At 37.3% G+C, this 12,702-nt stretch overlaps 1 protein-coding gene across 1 annotated transcript in view; it reads right to left on the reverse strand.

Annotated features, from left to right (window-relative positions):
* Positions 1-12,702, reverse strand: part of VWA8 (von Willebrand factor A domain containing 8) — a 183,367-nt gene that overhangs the window by 41,771 nt on the left and 128,894 nt on the right. Inside the window, exons 30-35 of the mRNA XM_064714194.1 lie at positions 11,849-11,965; positions 11,311-11,375; positions 11,086-11,211; positions 10,365-10,474; positions 8,179-8,333; positions 6,241-6,442 (exon numbers count right to left, since the gene is read on the reverse strand). Coding sequence (XP_064570264.1) covers positions 6,241-6,442; positions 8,179-8,333; positions 10,365-10,474; positions 11,086-11,211; positions 11,311-11,375; positions 11,849-11,965 — 775 coding nt within the window. The remainder of the gene's footprint in view (positions 1-6,240; positions 6,443-8,178; positions 8,334-10,364; positions 10,475-11,085; positions 11,212-11,310; positions 11,376-11,848; positions 11,966-12,702) is intronic.

The raw sequence follows: 12,702 nt of genomic DNA on the forward strand, positions 1-12,702 counted from the left end.
TATTTATACAGCAAATGTCAAAATTACTCACAAATATAGCTCTGCTCACAAAAGCACTATTCAAGCATTACTGCAGTCCCTACCTTGCTGCTTTGATCTGTCACTGAAGATAATGTCAGTTGTATATCTGACTTTAATAGCATATTGAGGAACATTTCAAAACATTGTGTTTATGACTTCCACTTGAAAACTTCTCAATAGTACTAACCTACACACTGTCCCCTGAAATTGAACCACTCTTTGGAGGCAGATTCTCAGTATGTAATGATTTTATAACTTTCAGGCCCTAGACTATCAAGCATTAAATATTCTGTTTATGGACAATTTAATGAATACAGCTAATATATGGTCCTTCCCTCAGAAAGAAATTTGTGTGCCTACACTGGCTTTTGCCAGCCCCTGTGCCTGGCCTCAGAAGTGGCTTCCATTTAGGAGCTGACTTTGATCTGTTTAAAGTAAATTGATGCAGTTTTTCAGAAACGAAACCACAAGAGTGAATCACACTGCCCAGTATGGATACAAAATATCATTGTCCCAAGATGAAATCAAGTGTAGATTTTCCTCCAAAACAACGTATCTTTCACCTCCGTGACCTGAAGGAGTCCGACCTTACCTGCAGAAGTGCTGATGCTTGCATAGAGCACACACAGAAAAGACCAACATGATCAGCAGCATAAGGAGATCTAATATTCAAAGCAGCACACAGAATAACTCATAGCAGCACCTCATGCATATCCAATGTATTTATATATCCATAGCATACATGCCTACAGCAGCAGGTCTGTGGACTTTACTAATCTTCATAAAAATGGGAATATCACACACATCAGAAACATGGGAAAAAGGTCTGGAAAAATGCAGGTTTGTGGGCCAAAGACCACTTTTGCATTCCCCTAGATTTTGTTACTATTTTAAAATGTGCTCTCTCTCTTTTGTTAGTAATAAAGAGTAAGATACACATTAAAAATTCTGATGAAGATCTAGAACAAGGGCAGATACTGAACTAGAAAGGGTAGAACTGTGGGATAAGAATTAAAAATAAGGCTAATAAATTAGAGAAAGAACACAAATCAAACAAATTAAAGACAATATAAAGACAAAGGATTGCAGAGTAGGAAGCTGACAAAAAGGCCATCAAATGTTTAAATGCTACACAAGAACTGCTGGCTAGGCCCCAGAACTGCAGTCAAGAATCTTGACGATGAAATGTGAACATTAGACATGAACAAGTGCAGTTTCTTCTTCTTTTGCCAAAGCCTGACGGAGAAGAAGAGCTATGCACAGCTCCAGACATGAAGCTTTAAGGAAAACAGACACAATGTTCAGATCTGGGCTCCTCAGTACAAGGGATGTGGAGCTCCTGGAGCAGGTCCAGCAGAGGGCTACGAAGACGATGAGGAGATTGGAGCAACTCTCTTAAGAGAAAAGGCTGAGGGACTGAGGCCTGCTCAGCCCCAAGAAAAGAAAACTGAGAAGGGACCTCAATAATGTCTGTCAGTATCTAAAGGGAGAGTGTTAGAGGATGGACCAGGCTCCGCTCTCTGGCGCCAAGGACAAGAGGCAATAGACAGAAAATTATGCACCTGAACATGAGAAAAACTTCTTTACTGTGATAGTGATCGAGCACTGGAACTGGATGTCCAGAGAGATTGTAGGGTTTCCTTCCCTGGAGAGGAATTGTTTTGACCCTGAAAATTGTTTTGATCATGAGTAACATACTCCAGAGGACCCTGCTGAGCAGGGAGATTGGATCAGATGACCTCAAGCTGTCCCTTCCAAATTTACCCATTCCATCGTTCTGTGACACGAAGTAGTCCTGAGGATGATAAAGTGGCCAGAACAGATGGGTTATAAGGACAAATGCAAAGATTTTTTTTTCCTTGTCTAAACAGAGGGTTTTTTAAAAAAATACATCCAATCCTATTGAGAAGATTGTTATAAAGAGAGTGATATTATCATGAGTGAGTGAAGGTGACATGAAGTATTCAGTTTTGTTTAGAGAAAAAAAAGATGGATACCATGAAAAGTTTTTCTTATACAAGGAGAACGAAGCAATGCAATAGGACAATTGTTTGACAAACCTCAGTTAAGAAGAGAGTACACGTGTCATCCTGTCCCTATATAAACAGGTGGACCAGATGATGTGTCAGGGCTATTTTGGTGACATTGTGTTACACTACATGTTCCAGTTACTGTCATACTCAAAAAGACACAAACTCAGTAATAGGGTGTTGGTTTATGTTCATCTATAGAAAGTGCTGAGAATCCAAGTAAATATTTGATCTCAAGTAGTCCCTCATCTTTACAGTCTTGTTTTTAGAATAAACATTAGTTCTTCTTCGCTGGATTTTGCCACGATCTCTTGTCTGAGTTTATATTTTGTGTCCATACATCTATTTGGCAGTCTTTGGGGAAATTATTACTTATTATAATTTCTTTTCAAAAATAACTATCATTTGGTTTACAATTCCAATAAAACATACAGACAAGTATTTCTTTGCTTATTGTTCCTGGAACAGCTTCACTAATACATATTGGAGCATGCTAGAATTTGGCTGAGTACTTTGAATTATTAATAGAAATGGAAGGCTGTATGCCAGAACTGACCAGTTGTCCCAGAAGATGAGAAAGAAAATCTGATAGATATGGAAACAAAATCAAAAATATAAAAACTTCTCAAAGGCAGCAGAAGACAATAGGGCAAGAACTTCAAGGGACAGACACATCCTTGATTTCACGTAGCAGGATGCCTTCGCTGCCCTTTACCATCTCCCAGGGAAGGATAAAACTTTCATAGGTAAGTAACTACAGGTTTCCAATACAGAAACAATGGAGCACAATGAGGAATAAAGCAGGACTGAATTTCAGGGGACCAAGACTGTTAAGCAGGAATTGGTAGTAGGTAATGTGTATTCAATCAAATACTCTGTCAATCAGTGAGACTGAGAGGCAAACTCCAAAAGAAACAACAGTCCAGCAAAGAAGGTTGCAAAACCAGAATCTCAAATGGAGATCATGAGGCCTATGACCTTATTATTTCACCTTCCAAGTGAGCACAAAGACACATGCTTCTCTTTTCCTGTCTTCTCTTTTTCACTTGGAAATATTTTTGATTTGTGCCATAACAAGGGCAGTACTAGGCCCCTCTAATCTAATCTAGTATCCTGTCTCCAAGAGTAGCTAGTTGCTTGAAATGTGTAAGAGAAGACAAGTGCATATGGTATTTTCCTCAAGCCACCAACCAGTTCCAATCTTGGGGCTTCTTAAACTGAATGTGCTGTCTATGTTTTGATATCTATGTATTTAGTTAACTTTCCAAGAGTTTGTCCAGTTTTCTTTTGGAAAAAGAAACATTCACAATATCCTTTGGGAAGTGGTTTCACAGGTTAGTACTCCATGAAGAACTATGTCTTGTTTGTTCCGATTAAGTTCCTAACAGCTTCATTAGCTGCTCCCTAACCCTGGTAACTGAGTGCAAAACTGTTGGTTTTTTCCCCATCTCCATGCCATACATGTTTTTGTAGAACTCTACCATATGTCCCTCTCCTGATCTTGTCTTTACATGTTGGAGGATTGGCCAATGCAATCTTGCTCATTCTTGTTGTCTTTTTCTGAACTTATCCCAGTTCAGCCTTCTCCCACCTAGAGATGGAGGACCAGAACTGAACAGTGTTAAATACGTGTGGATTTGTACAACAGCACAGAGAGGTTCTCTGCTTTTTTCTGTTTCTTCCCTAGTAATTCTTAACATTTCATTTGATTTTTTCAAGCACTACTGAGCTTTGAACTGCTATCTTAATGAAACCATCTATCGTGACAGCAAAATAATGCTTGTAAGATGTTCTCATCATCCCCATCTTTTATGATGTAAAATTAGGATTTTTTTCTTCCTCCACATATTCATCTACACTGAATTTCACCTGTTATTTCTATTGAATTCAGAATTGTAGTCCTTCTCATAATTTTCCATGGTAAATCCTTCCTACAATGAATAATAACCACTATCATCAGCACTGTCACCTCATTGTTAAGTTTTCAATTTTTTTCATGACATGCTGAGTAGCACAGGTCACCACAGGATTTCCCACATAGCTCCACCTCCACTAGAAAATCCAGCCACTAACTGTTAAATGGAAATGTCTTGAAAAAGTCCTGAAAAAAGCTATGGAACAGAAGATCTAGAGTCTTGTTTAGGTCCCATTTATTGAATCAGTAAGGTTACATTAAACATGATTCAGTTAAAATTAGTCTTTGTAATTTAAAAAATTATAACATCATTCACAAAAAAAAATCAATGATAATCATCTTCAAGGCATGAAATCTTTCAACTTAAATGGCCACATAAAGCACTGTGTAAACCTCATACAATTTTCTATACATTTAAAACTATGAATCTCTATTCATAAATATATTTCCTCACAGCTGAGAAAAAATTAAACTGCTTGGTCAGACAGAAGCCAATTCTCAGACTGATAATATGCTCAGATTACTGGTATCCTGGATTCATGAAGAATGCCCCCTCGTTTTTAATCATAATAAACTAGCAATACAAGGTGTTGTACAGCAGAACAACTTAAAGGCTTTTAGAAATAAAAGATCTTTTAGATCTGTTTCAAGATCTCAATTTAGGTATTATTTGGAAGCACTGAAGGAAGATACCTCTCTCACTCCCAAATTAGTAAACTAATTTTAAGAAAAAGCTCAGAAGATTTATCTTCTAAATCAACCTTCTTCTGATTCAGATTTATTTTTTCTGTGAAAACCTGAAAAAGTGACCCAGTGTGACCATTCTGCATTTTATAAAGCATGAGAAGATTACAGCCCGAAGTTGTATAATTAGTTCCAAGATTCTAACTCCAACTAATTTTATTAACTTTAATCTTTTTAAGAGGTAATCTTTCCTTCAGTTACAAAAGGAGGTAACTGAAGTCTTCTACCTTGTTAATATCCTTGACTTGGCTTCTTTAGTCAAGTAAATGTTTTATCCTCTTGGTAACAAATAAAAGGGTTTCTCTACATAGGGAAATTGATCTGTGTTAAATGAGGACAAGCAGATTGGATCATTCATTCTGTTTGAGTTAATTTGGAATAAAATGTTTAGTCCGGGTCAGAGAGTTCACACAGGGACTAAATCAGGAATAGTTTCTTCTGCTGATGAAATCAAGCCATTCTACCATACACAAATATTTTGGGCATTTTCTTTTTTGATAGTAAACTTTGGAGATTCCTAAAGGTAATAAATGCAAAACTCACAAATGCTGTTATTTAGTATTAATTTGTGTATTTTCAGTTATTGGCTGAAGAAGCTAAAATTATAATGGCAACAGAAGGCTTGGCATGGCAGCACAAAAATGTCTGAAGATCCGTAGTCCACACCTGCTTTATTAGTGTCAGAAGGAAGGATGGTTTTGCTGCATGTGAATGCTGTTCATGCAAGATTCTCAAGGACAGGAGAAGAACTAAACAGTCAGGGTCTCTTCAGCTTGGAGAGAAGGCAGGAGTGACTGAAGCTTGCCCAGTCATGAAGGTGATGGTTAAGGTGAATGCAGAACTGTTACTCACTGAAGCCTGCAATGTTAGAATAAGGGGCACCTGATAAACCTGGCAAGAGATCAGATGATCACAAAAAATCATGAATTTTTCCCAAAAGGTAAAAGTTTGCTGTGGAGATGCACAGGTTCAGAGAGGCACCAGATAAACTTGTGGACAACAGGTCCATAAAATGAGATTTAAAGTCTGAGGCAGAGATGTCCTCTGCAACATTCCCAGCAAAACAAGTGCAAATATTGAGAAAGTATGAAGAGAAAGACAAAGAAGTAGACAGGCTCACATGCATTCCCAAAATAACCTCTCCTATTGTCCCTGCTGGGGATGGAATTCTGAGTTAGTCATATAACAAGTTTATCACTGCATCTCTGTGTGATACTGAACAGAATATTGGTGAAGGCCAATAGCTGAACTGGATTGATCATCTTCTATTACTGGGTTTCCTCTGCAGACAGAGAGAAATCCCATCTACTGAGATATCCACAGTGTAGACACCCTGTTAATTCCTCAGAAGTATAATTCAGCATGCTAATAAGATTCAAATTAATTTTAGAACCAAGTGCAACTACATTCCTTTCTTCTCAAATGCTTGCCCTGTGATTATTAAGGAACATTCTGGAAAAATTAATGAGTGATAGCAGATCACAAACCAAAAAACAAGTGTGTTGCAGCACAGGTACATGAACCTCTTACCTTTTGGGTAAATGTCTTTCAGGGGCACATCTCCAGGTGCTAAAATTCGGACTATTTGATTAGAAGCCAATAAAGTAACACAATTGGTTTGTTTTGCAGTTCCTGTTTTCCTCTTGCCTCCATAATAAAGTGGATCAGAAGGAGAAGCACGTTTGTGACTCAGAGAGGAGTTTCTCTTCCAGCTATACACTTCACTGGGAGACTGCAAAAGAGAAGGTGTCTACTGAAGAAAACATCCCTATTATTGAATCTAAGAACACACACTTCTTGATAAGTTACACTTCTTATTTAATTTCCAATCAAATGTGGCTATTGTGGTTACTTCTTATGCTACCACATGACAAGGAATGACCTGGATTATTTTGTCATCAAAAACTCCTACAGAGGGGAAAACCAACAAACCATCTACATGAGTTTTAGGCATCAAGATAGTTTGAAGATCTGAAGTTGAATTGACTTTTTTTTTACTTGAACCAGGAACAGAAAGCATTGAAATAACCTGATTTGGAATCAAACTATGTAAAAAACCTATTAGGTTTCCACTAATATAGATAAGTGCAAATAGATATTCCAGTAATTAATTAAAAGATAAGCAATAAGGCTGGGACTTAGCTCCAGGTTCAGAGATTGAAGTGTAGGTCTCTACATGAAAGCCAGTGGCTTCATCTCCCACTATGGTTGAAAGAGTCTGGCCAAAAAATCATCTCCAAGGTCTCAGTGTTTGGTCAACTGAGCACTGCTATTACAAATAAGAGCTCAGATACCTTGTTCACACTAAACACCTACACCACCAGCACGGAACACTGAATCTGAAGTTTTGCCCCATCACTCTTCCATTAACCCTTAGCACTCCCTCTTTGAAATCACATGGATATCTAAAACTATGTATGAGGAAAGGTGGTACAGCATTCTAAACCAGGCAGAGCCAAAAATGCTTCACCACTAACACTGGTGTGTTAGTATGGAAGTGTGCAGCTTCTTTAGTACTCCCTCCTCTAGACCATCTCACTTTTCCAGCAAAAAAATCACATCTACTGTAAGTAATATGAACAGCTTGAATAAACCATCTGATAATATAAAGACAAACCAAGGAAAAATCAAAAGCTAATTGCAAAGATGGTCTTATTGACAAAAACATATTTTTGAATAATTTTGGATTGCAATGAATTTTCTTCTGTCATTAGGCTTATTCATGTCTGTTAACAGTTACACAGTTTTAATTTGCCCCAATTTAAAAAACAAACATGATATACAATTATTTATTCCATAATCACTACCCTTTTTATGTACCATTAGGAGGCAAATATTAAAAAAGTCTAAAGAACTAAACACACTGCTTGTATTTTCCCTGAGTTTGCTTTTACTCTTTGCAACAGCCCTAGTCATTAGACTGCTAAGTTTCACTTTCTTTTCTGCTCCTTTTCTAACTGTGTCATGGCAGTGAGCATACTTACAAGTAGTATTTACACATAACTACATTATTCAGTAGTAAAGAGGCTTTATAGCTTTGCTATAATTTTCTGTATTGTTTTTTTCTTTTTCCTTCATCTAGTCTTGCTACCTGCTGCACACTGGGCAAGAAGTTCACACTGAACAGTTCAAAATTATATAGATATCCTTTTTCTCAGAGGTTATGCTTAATTAAAAAACTGTAAAAATATATGATTTAGAAAATATTACTCTAGCCAGCACTGTTCAGAGCTTACTAAAAATGCATTTTGTCCATGCTAGACATTGTATTGTCTCATTTCTTATTACCTAAAAAACCACCTATATTCCTCTAGATTAGACTACCATAACAAACAGTGTACACTACATGAATTTCTCCCTTGCTGTCATTCCCTTATTTTTTCAAATCATTTGGTAAACAGGTACTTAACAGGTTGCAGAATAAATGAGACTGTATTACTTCACTGCACAATAATGCTGAGTATTTACCAAGAGGTCTGGGAAACCAATGACAACAGTAGCATAATTATGCTCATCTGAGAAGATCCTGTTGGGGGAGCTGATCTTTTGTCCCACAGCTGCACTGAGGTTTTCTGAAGATAGCTGGTCAGTTGAAACTGCATGAGGCACACACAATTCTGACACTAAACAGGAAAATTCAACAAAATGAAAGTCATTAAACCCAGATGTGCAATAGGAAATGATATTAACTGTAAGAGTGCTGAGCACTGAATATTGGCTATTACTTTGAGCATAAAATTACTAAAAAGTAGAAGATCTGATTATACTATACTATAACACAGAGGAGAAGGAAATAATCCTATTTTTGTAAACTCAAGTACTTAAAATAAGGAAATACTAGCTTTATAGTTGCTTATACCACTTAATTTTGCTCTCTGCTTACAAATGAGGCAGGAAGCCTATAGAATAGAACAAAACACTATGTATTCTCACTGAAAATTGTTATAACGCAAATGCACCAGAAGGCAAAACATAGGTCTGCACAGGTAAGTGTCAATGTGACATTTCTTGGTGACTCTCTTGCTGTCTTTGTAATTTAAATAATGTAATTTGTAATGCATTTCTCTTGAATAATGGTTTGGTCTCCTTTGTCTTTAAGCTAAGAAAAGCTGAATTTTATTCTGTGCACCTGTGAAAGCCCTTAACCTTGCCTCAAATTACCAACACAGTCCTACAGAACTGGCTATCTTTAGTTCTGCACTGTTTCCACTTTGATGAGCACAAGACTATCTTGTTTACATGGCAGTGGGAGAAATCTTTCCTCCCTCAAAGGATAAATGGTCTGGATCAGCATAAACCGACACTGGTCTACCTTTTTTTAGCTCTCCTGCCACAGATTCTGCCTCAAAGAAAAAGAACAGACTGAAGACGCTACATTTGGGGTTTGCTGGATGATTTGGAAAAAGGTGGACAGGGGATATGATAACATTTCAGATTGGAAGAGAAGAAACAAGATAACAAAGCATAAAAATAGCACAGAAAGCATGCAGCAATGACTGCCCACAAACAGTTTGAGACTGGAAATTATAATAACATTTCTATCCATCTGAGGAATGATACTCCAGAATGGTTTCTAAATAAGGTAGTAAGAGGAAGGAAACTACTGTGCTCTGATAGTACTTGATAAGCTGGTAGAGTAAACTGTACAAGAGTTAAAAAGGATTCTGGATATTTAGGCTATGGTTAGTTTTTAGCATCCACCTGGTTGCTGTTTATGTAAATGAAGCCCTTTTATTTGTCAATAACGTTTGTATCATGTTTACACTGTGCTAATCTCATTTTTCTTATTTATGCTAGCCACAAGAACCAGAACAAAACTTGTTCCTTCTTTATGAGACATAGAGTGGTTCCTCTGTTTGTTTCCTCTGTTACTCTGATATATACTGACCAAAGCCTATGAACCTATGTTAGATGGGATGCACATATACTTCCAGTCTTATTAAACCAAGCACTCTAAAGATTTTGTGCACTGCGATCAAATGTTCAGGGTTGAAAATGTTATCAGATTTGAAGATAGACAGATGTTACCAGGCAGAATGATGATCATTGCAGACTTCTGCCTTACTGTGTAACTAAGACATGCCTCAGTGCCTAGCACCATCTGGGAGTTTTACTTATCAAACTCTCCCTATCTATCTTTTAACACAGGTGTGATGGTCCCAATGGCCTCCTGCATACTATCAACAGAACCACAGAAATGTGACTTCTGCACTGTTTTAACCGTAGGTGGTTTGTATTTTTCTAAGGGTTGGGAAGTGTTTTCTACCTCATCTGAGTGTGAGCAGCAGACCTGCAACAGTCTACAGTCTGGAATCATTAGTATATTTGTTCCCTTCTTTTCCTGTTCTAATACCTGCCTAGTCATCTTTCTTCCTTTTCTATTCTATGTGCTTGTCTGTTTGCTGAAAGTCCATGACTGAGGGTCTTGAATGCTCGAATGAAACAAAAATGCTTTATTCAAACCACTTGAAGTTTGAGTATGGAATGCGCCACGCCTTGAGAAAAGCTGTTATTATTAACCAAACATGATAAGGGGGCAAAAACAGAATAGGAGAGACGGTTACTCAGACCTTTAGAGAGTCTTGTTTGTGCAGCTGCAAACAGAAATGACAAAATAACAAAAAAAAGGAACTAGCCAAGCTTGCATTCAGTACCTGTTGTTAAGCCAAATCCCATGTCAGCTGGCTCTTCACTCAATGCATGCAGCTGGCAAACCTCACTGCCTTGAGCCTCCATATGGGCATGCTTGGTTAAAAGAAATTTCCTGTGAAAGATACACATTTATAATAATTCCTGATTAAACCTGTCACTCTAAACAAGGACTTCTATCTTCTGAAACATTGAAAACATTCCCCATTTATATAAACAAGGTTATCAACACCTTTTGCTAAAACCAAATATAATTTCCCAAACGTGTGAGATAGGAAAGGGTAAGCCAGCAAATAGCAGATTTGTCTTCTGGCAACTATTTACACACTTTCATTTGCTGTGCATTTATAAAAATGAGACAGCAGAGTAATGTTTCTTTCATGTGACCATGAAAGTAAAGTAAGCAGGCACTAACTCTGGATTACATGCCTGTATCTCCTGAGATAGGTCCACCAACATTCTCATTTCTAAAGGTCAATATCACCTTAGTAAAATTAATATTACCACATCTATGATAGTTAGACTTTCAGAGGCTGGAATATCCTCTTCATTTCCTACCATAAAGTCTATTTGCATTTTCACCACAGCATCTTAAACACCAACTTTTTAAGTCCAGCCAGTTTCACAAACAGAAAAACACAAGTTTGAGACCAGAAGTGAAACTCCTGAACACAAATGAGACACAAACAAGAAATAATGCCATTGAGAAAACTAGGCTGAACTAACTTATTTGTTTCGTTTTCCACCAAGAGCCACCGGTCTTCAGCCACCAGGAAAACAGATTTCAAACTGATTGGAAGTGAGATGGTGTGAGTTTGACCCTCCAATACATCCAGTACAATAAGGTGGTTTCTAAAAAATTGGAAGTCAAGAAAAGAATAATCAGTTAGGGATATACACAAGGAGATCTGATTTAAATCAATTTAATATAAGAATATCATTTACTCTTACCCTGCTTCTTTGTAGAACACCAGCCAGTTTTTGTGTGAAAACTCTCGGCACATTTTGTAGTTACTCTGTATAAACATACATCATAGGACAATCAGTGTTAGATTTGTCCCAGTGAGTTTCCCTGACTCCTCTGAAAGTGTGCTAGTTTTTTTTCATTTATTTAGAAGAATCCACAGCTTTAATTACCTCTCAAAATGCTATCTAGCTTGCCTTGTTCCAAGTCATAAATTGTATCATAATTGCGTTCATTATGTTGGACATAATTCATTGTAACAAAATGTTCCATTACTTCCAGTTCTAGCCCTAAAAAGGGATATTTTAAAGACACGTATCTTCAGAAAATTTATTTTTATTTTTTATGTCACTAGTCCATAACAATGATATTTTATGTGTAAGACATTTACACATACCTAAGAGTAAACAATTGAATAAATGCTTGGGCTGTAAAATCAGGAAAAACTTAATGATCCTGTTTTTCCAATACTGACATTTGCTTTCAAAAAAACTTAATATAATAGGGGCAGGTGCTATTCCTCACCTTCTCTTCCTTGTTGTTCCACCAAGATGTTCTCTTAGGAGAGTCCTGAGCATCTGGTGAGAGCAAAAGTCGGCGAAGGGCACCGTTGCTTGTATCCAGCAACAACACAACATTGCTCTGAAAATGAAAAGCAGATCCATGTTCATCTCAGGCTTGTTTAAGAGACTGCAAAAAATCTATCTGAAGCACTTTTGGAATTTGAGCCACTTATGGCATACTGAAAAGATGATTAAGATTTTGTTGCAAAACGTAAGCTGGATTTTCTTGGTTCATTTTGAAGTTCATAGAGAAACTGAAGAGGTTAAGTACATGCAAGGGCTGGAATGATACTACAGTTTTTCCAGAGCATTTTATCTATACATCTCACATTCACTTCTGCACAACATCTAGAAACTGGATTAGTATGGCTTACATGTCTAAGGTCAGCTACAGATAAGAGACATACCAATTAGCTCTGTCAAGTCACTAAAATACCTCATTTCAGTTTTTATGTTTTCTTACCATTTTTCTGTTGTACCTATTGCTTAAGTCCCACTGAAGGTGACAAACTGGTGAAAGAAGAAATGGCTTAGTACTTTCTCTCCAAGTTCGTACTTTTGATACTGTGGAGCCTGTGGATATTAAATATCCCAGGGTGTGACAATCCTTCTGTGACCTGCACACTCTGACAGCTTACAGTGTCAGAGGTAGGACAGCTGTTGGAGGACAGCAGGATGACTCAAAAGGATGGAGACCAGAAGCAGATGGGATGATGCAAATCTCCATCACATGAAAAATGGTGCGCTAAATTTTGAACTTCAGATTTCTCATTTGTTACTTGATGCCTAAGGGTCATACATGCTATTAAATGATGG

The sequence above is a fragment of the Zonotrichia leucophrys genome, chromosome 1, assembly GCF_028769735.1.
Source record: "Zonotrichia leucophrys gambelii isolate GWCS_2022_RI chromosome 1, RI_Zleu_2.0, whole genome shotgun sequence".
In the NCBI taxonomy this organism is placed as follows: domain Eukaryota; kingdom Metazoa; phylum Chordata; class Aves; order Passeriformes; family Passerellidae; genus Zonotrichia; species Zonotrichia leucophrys.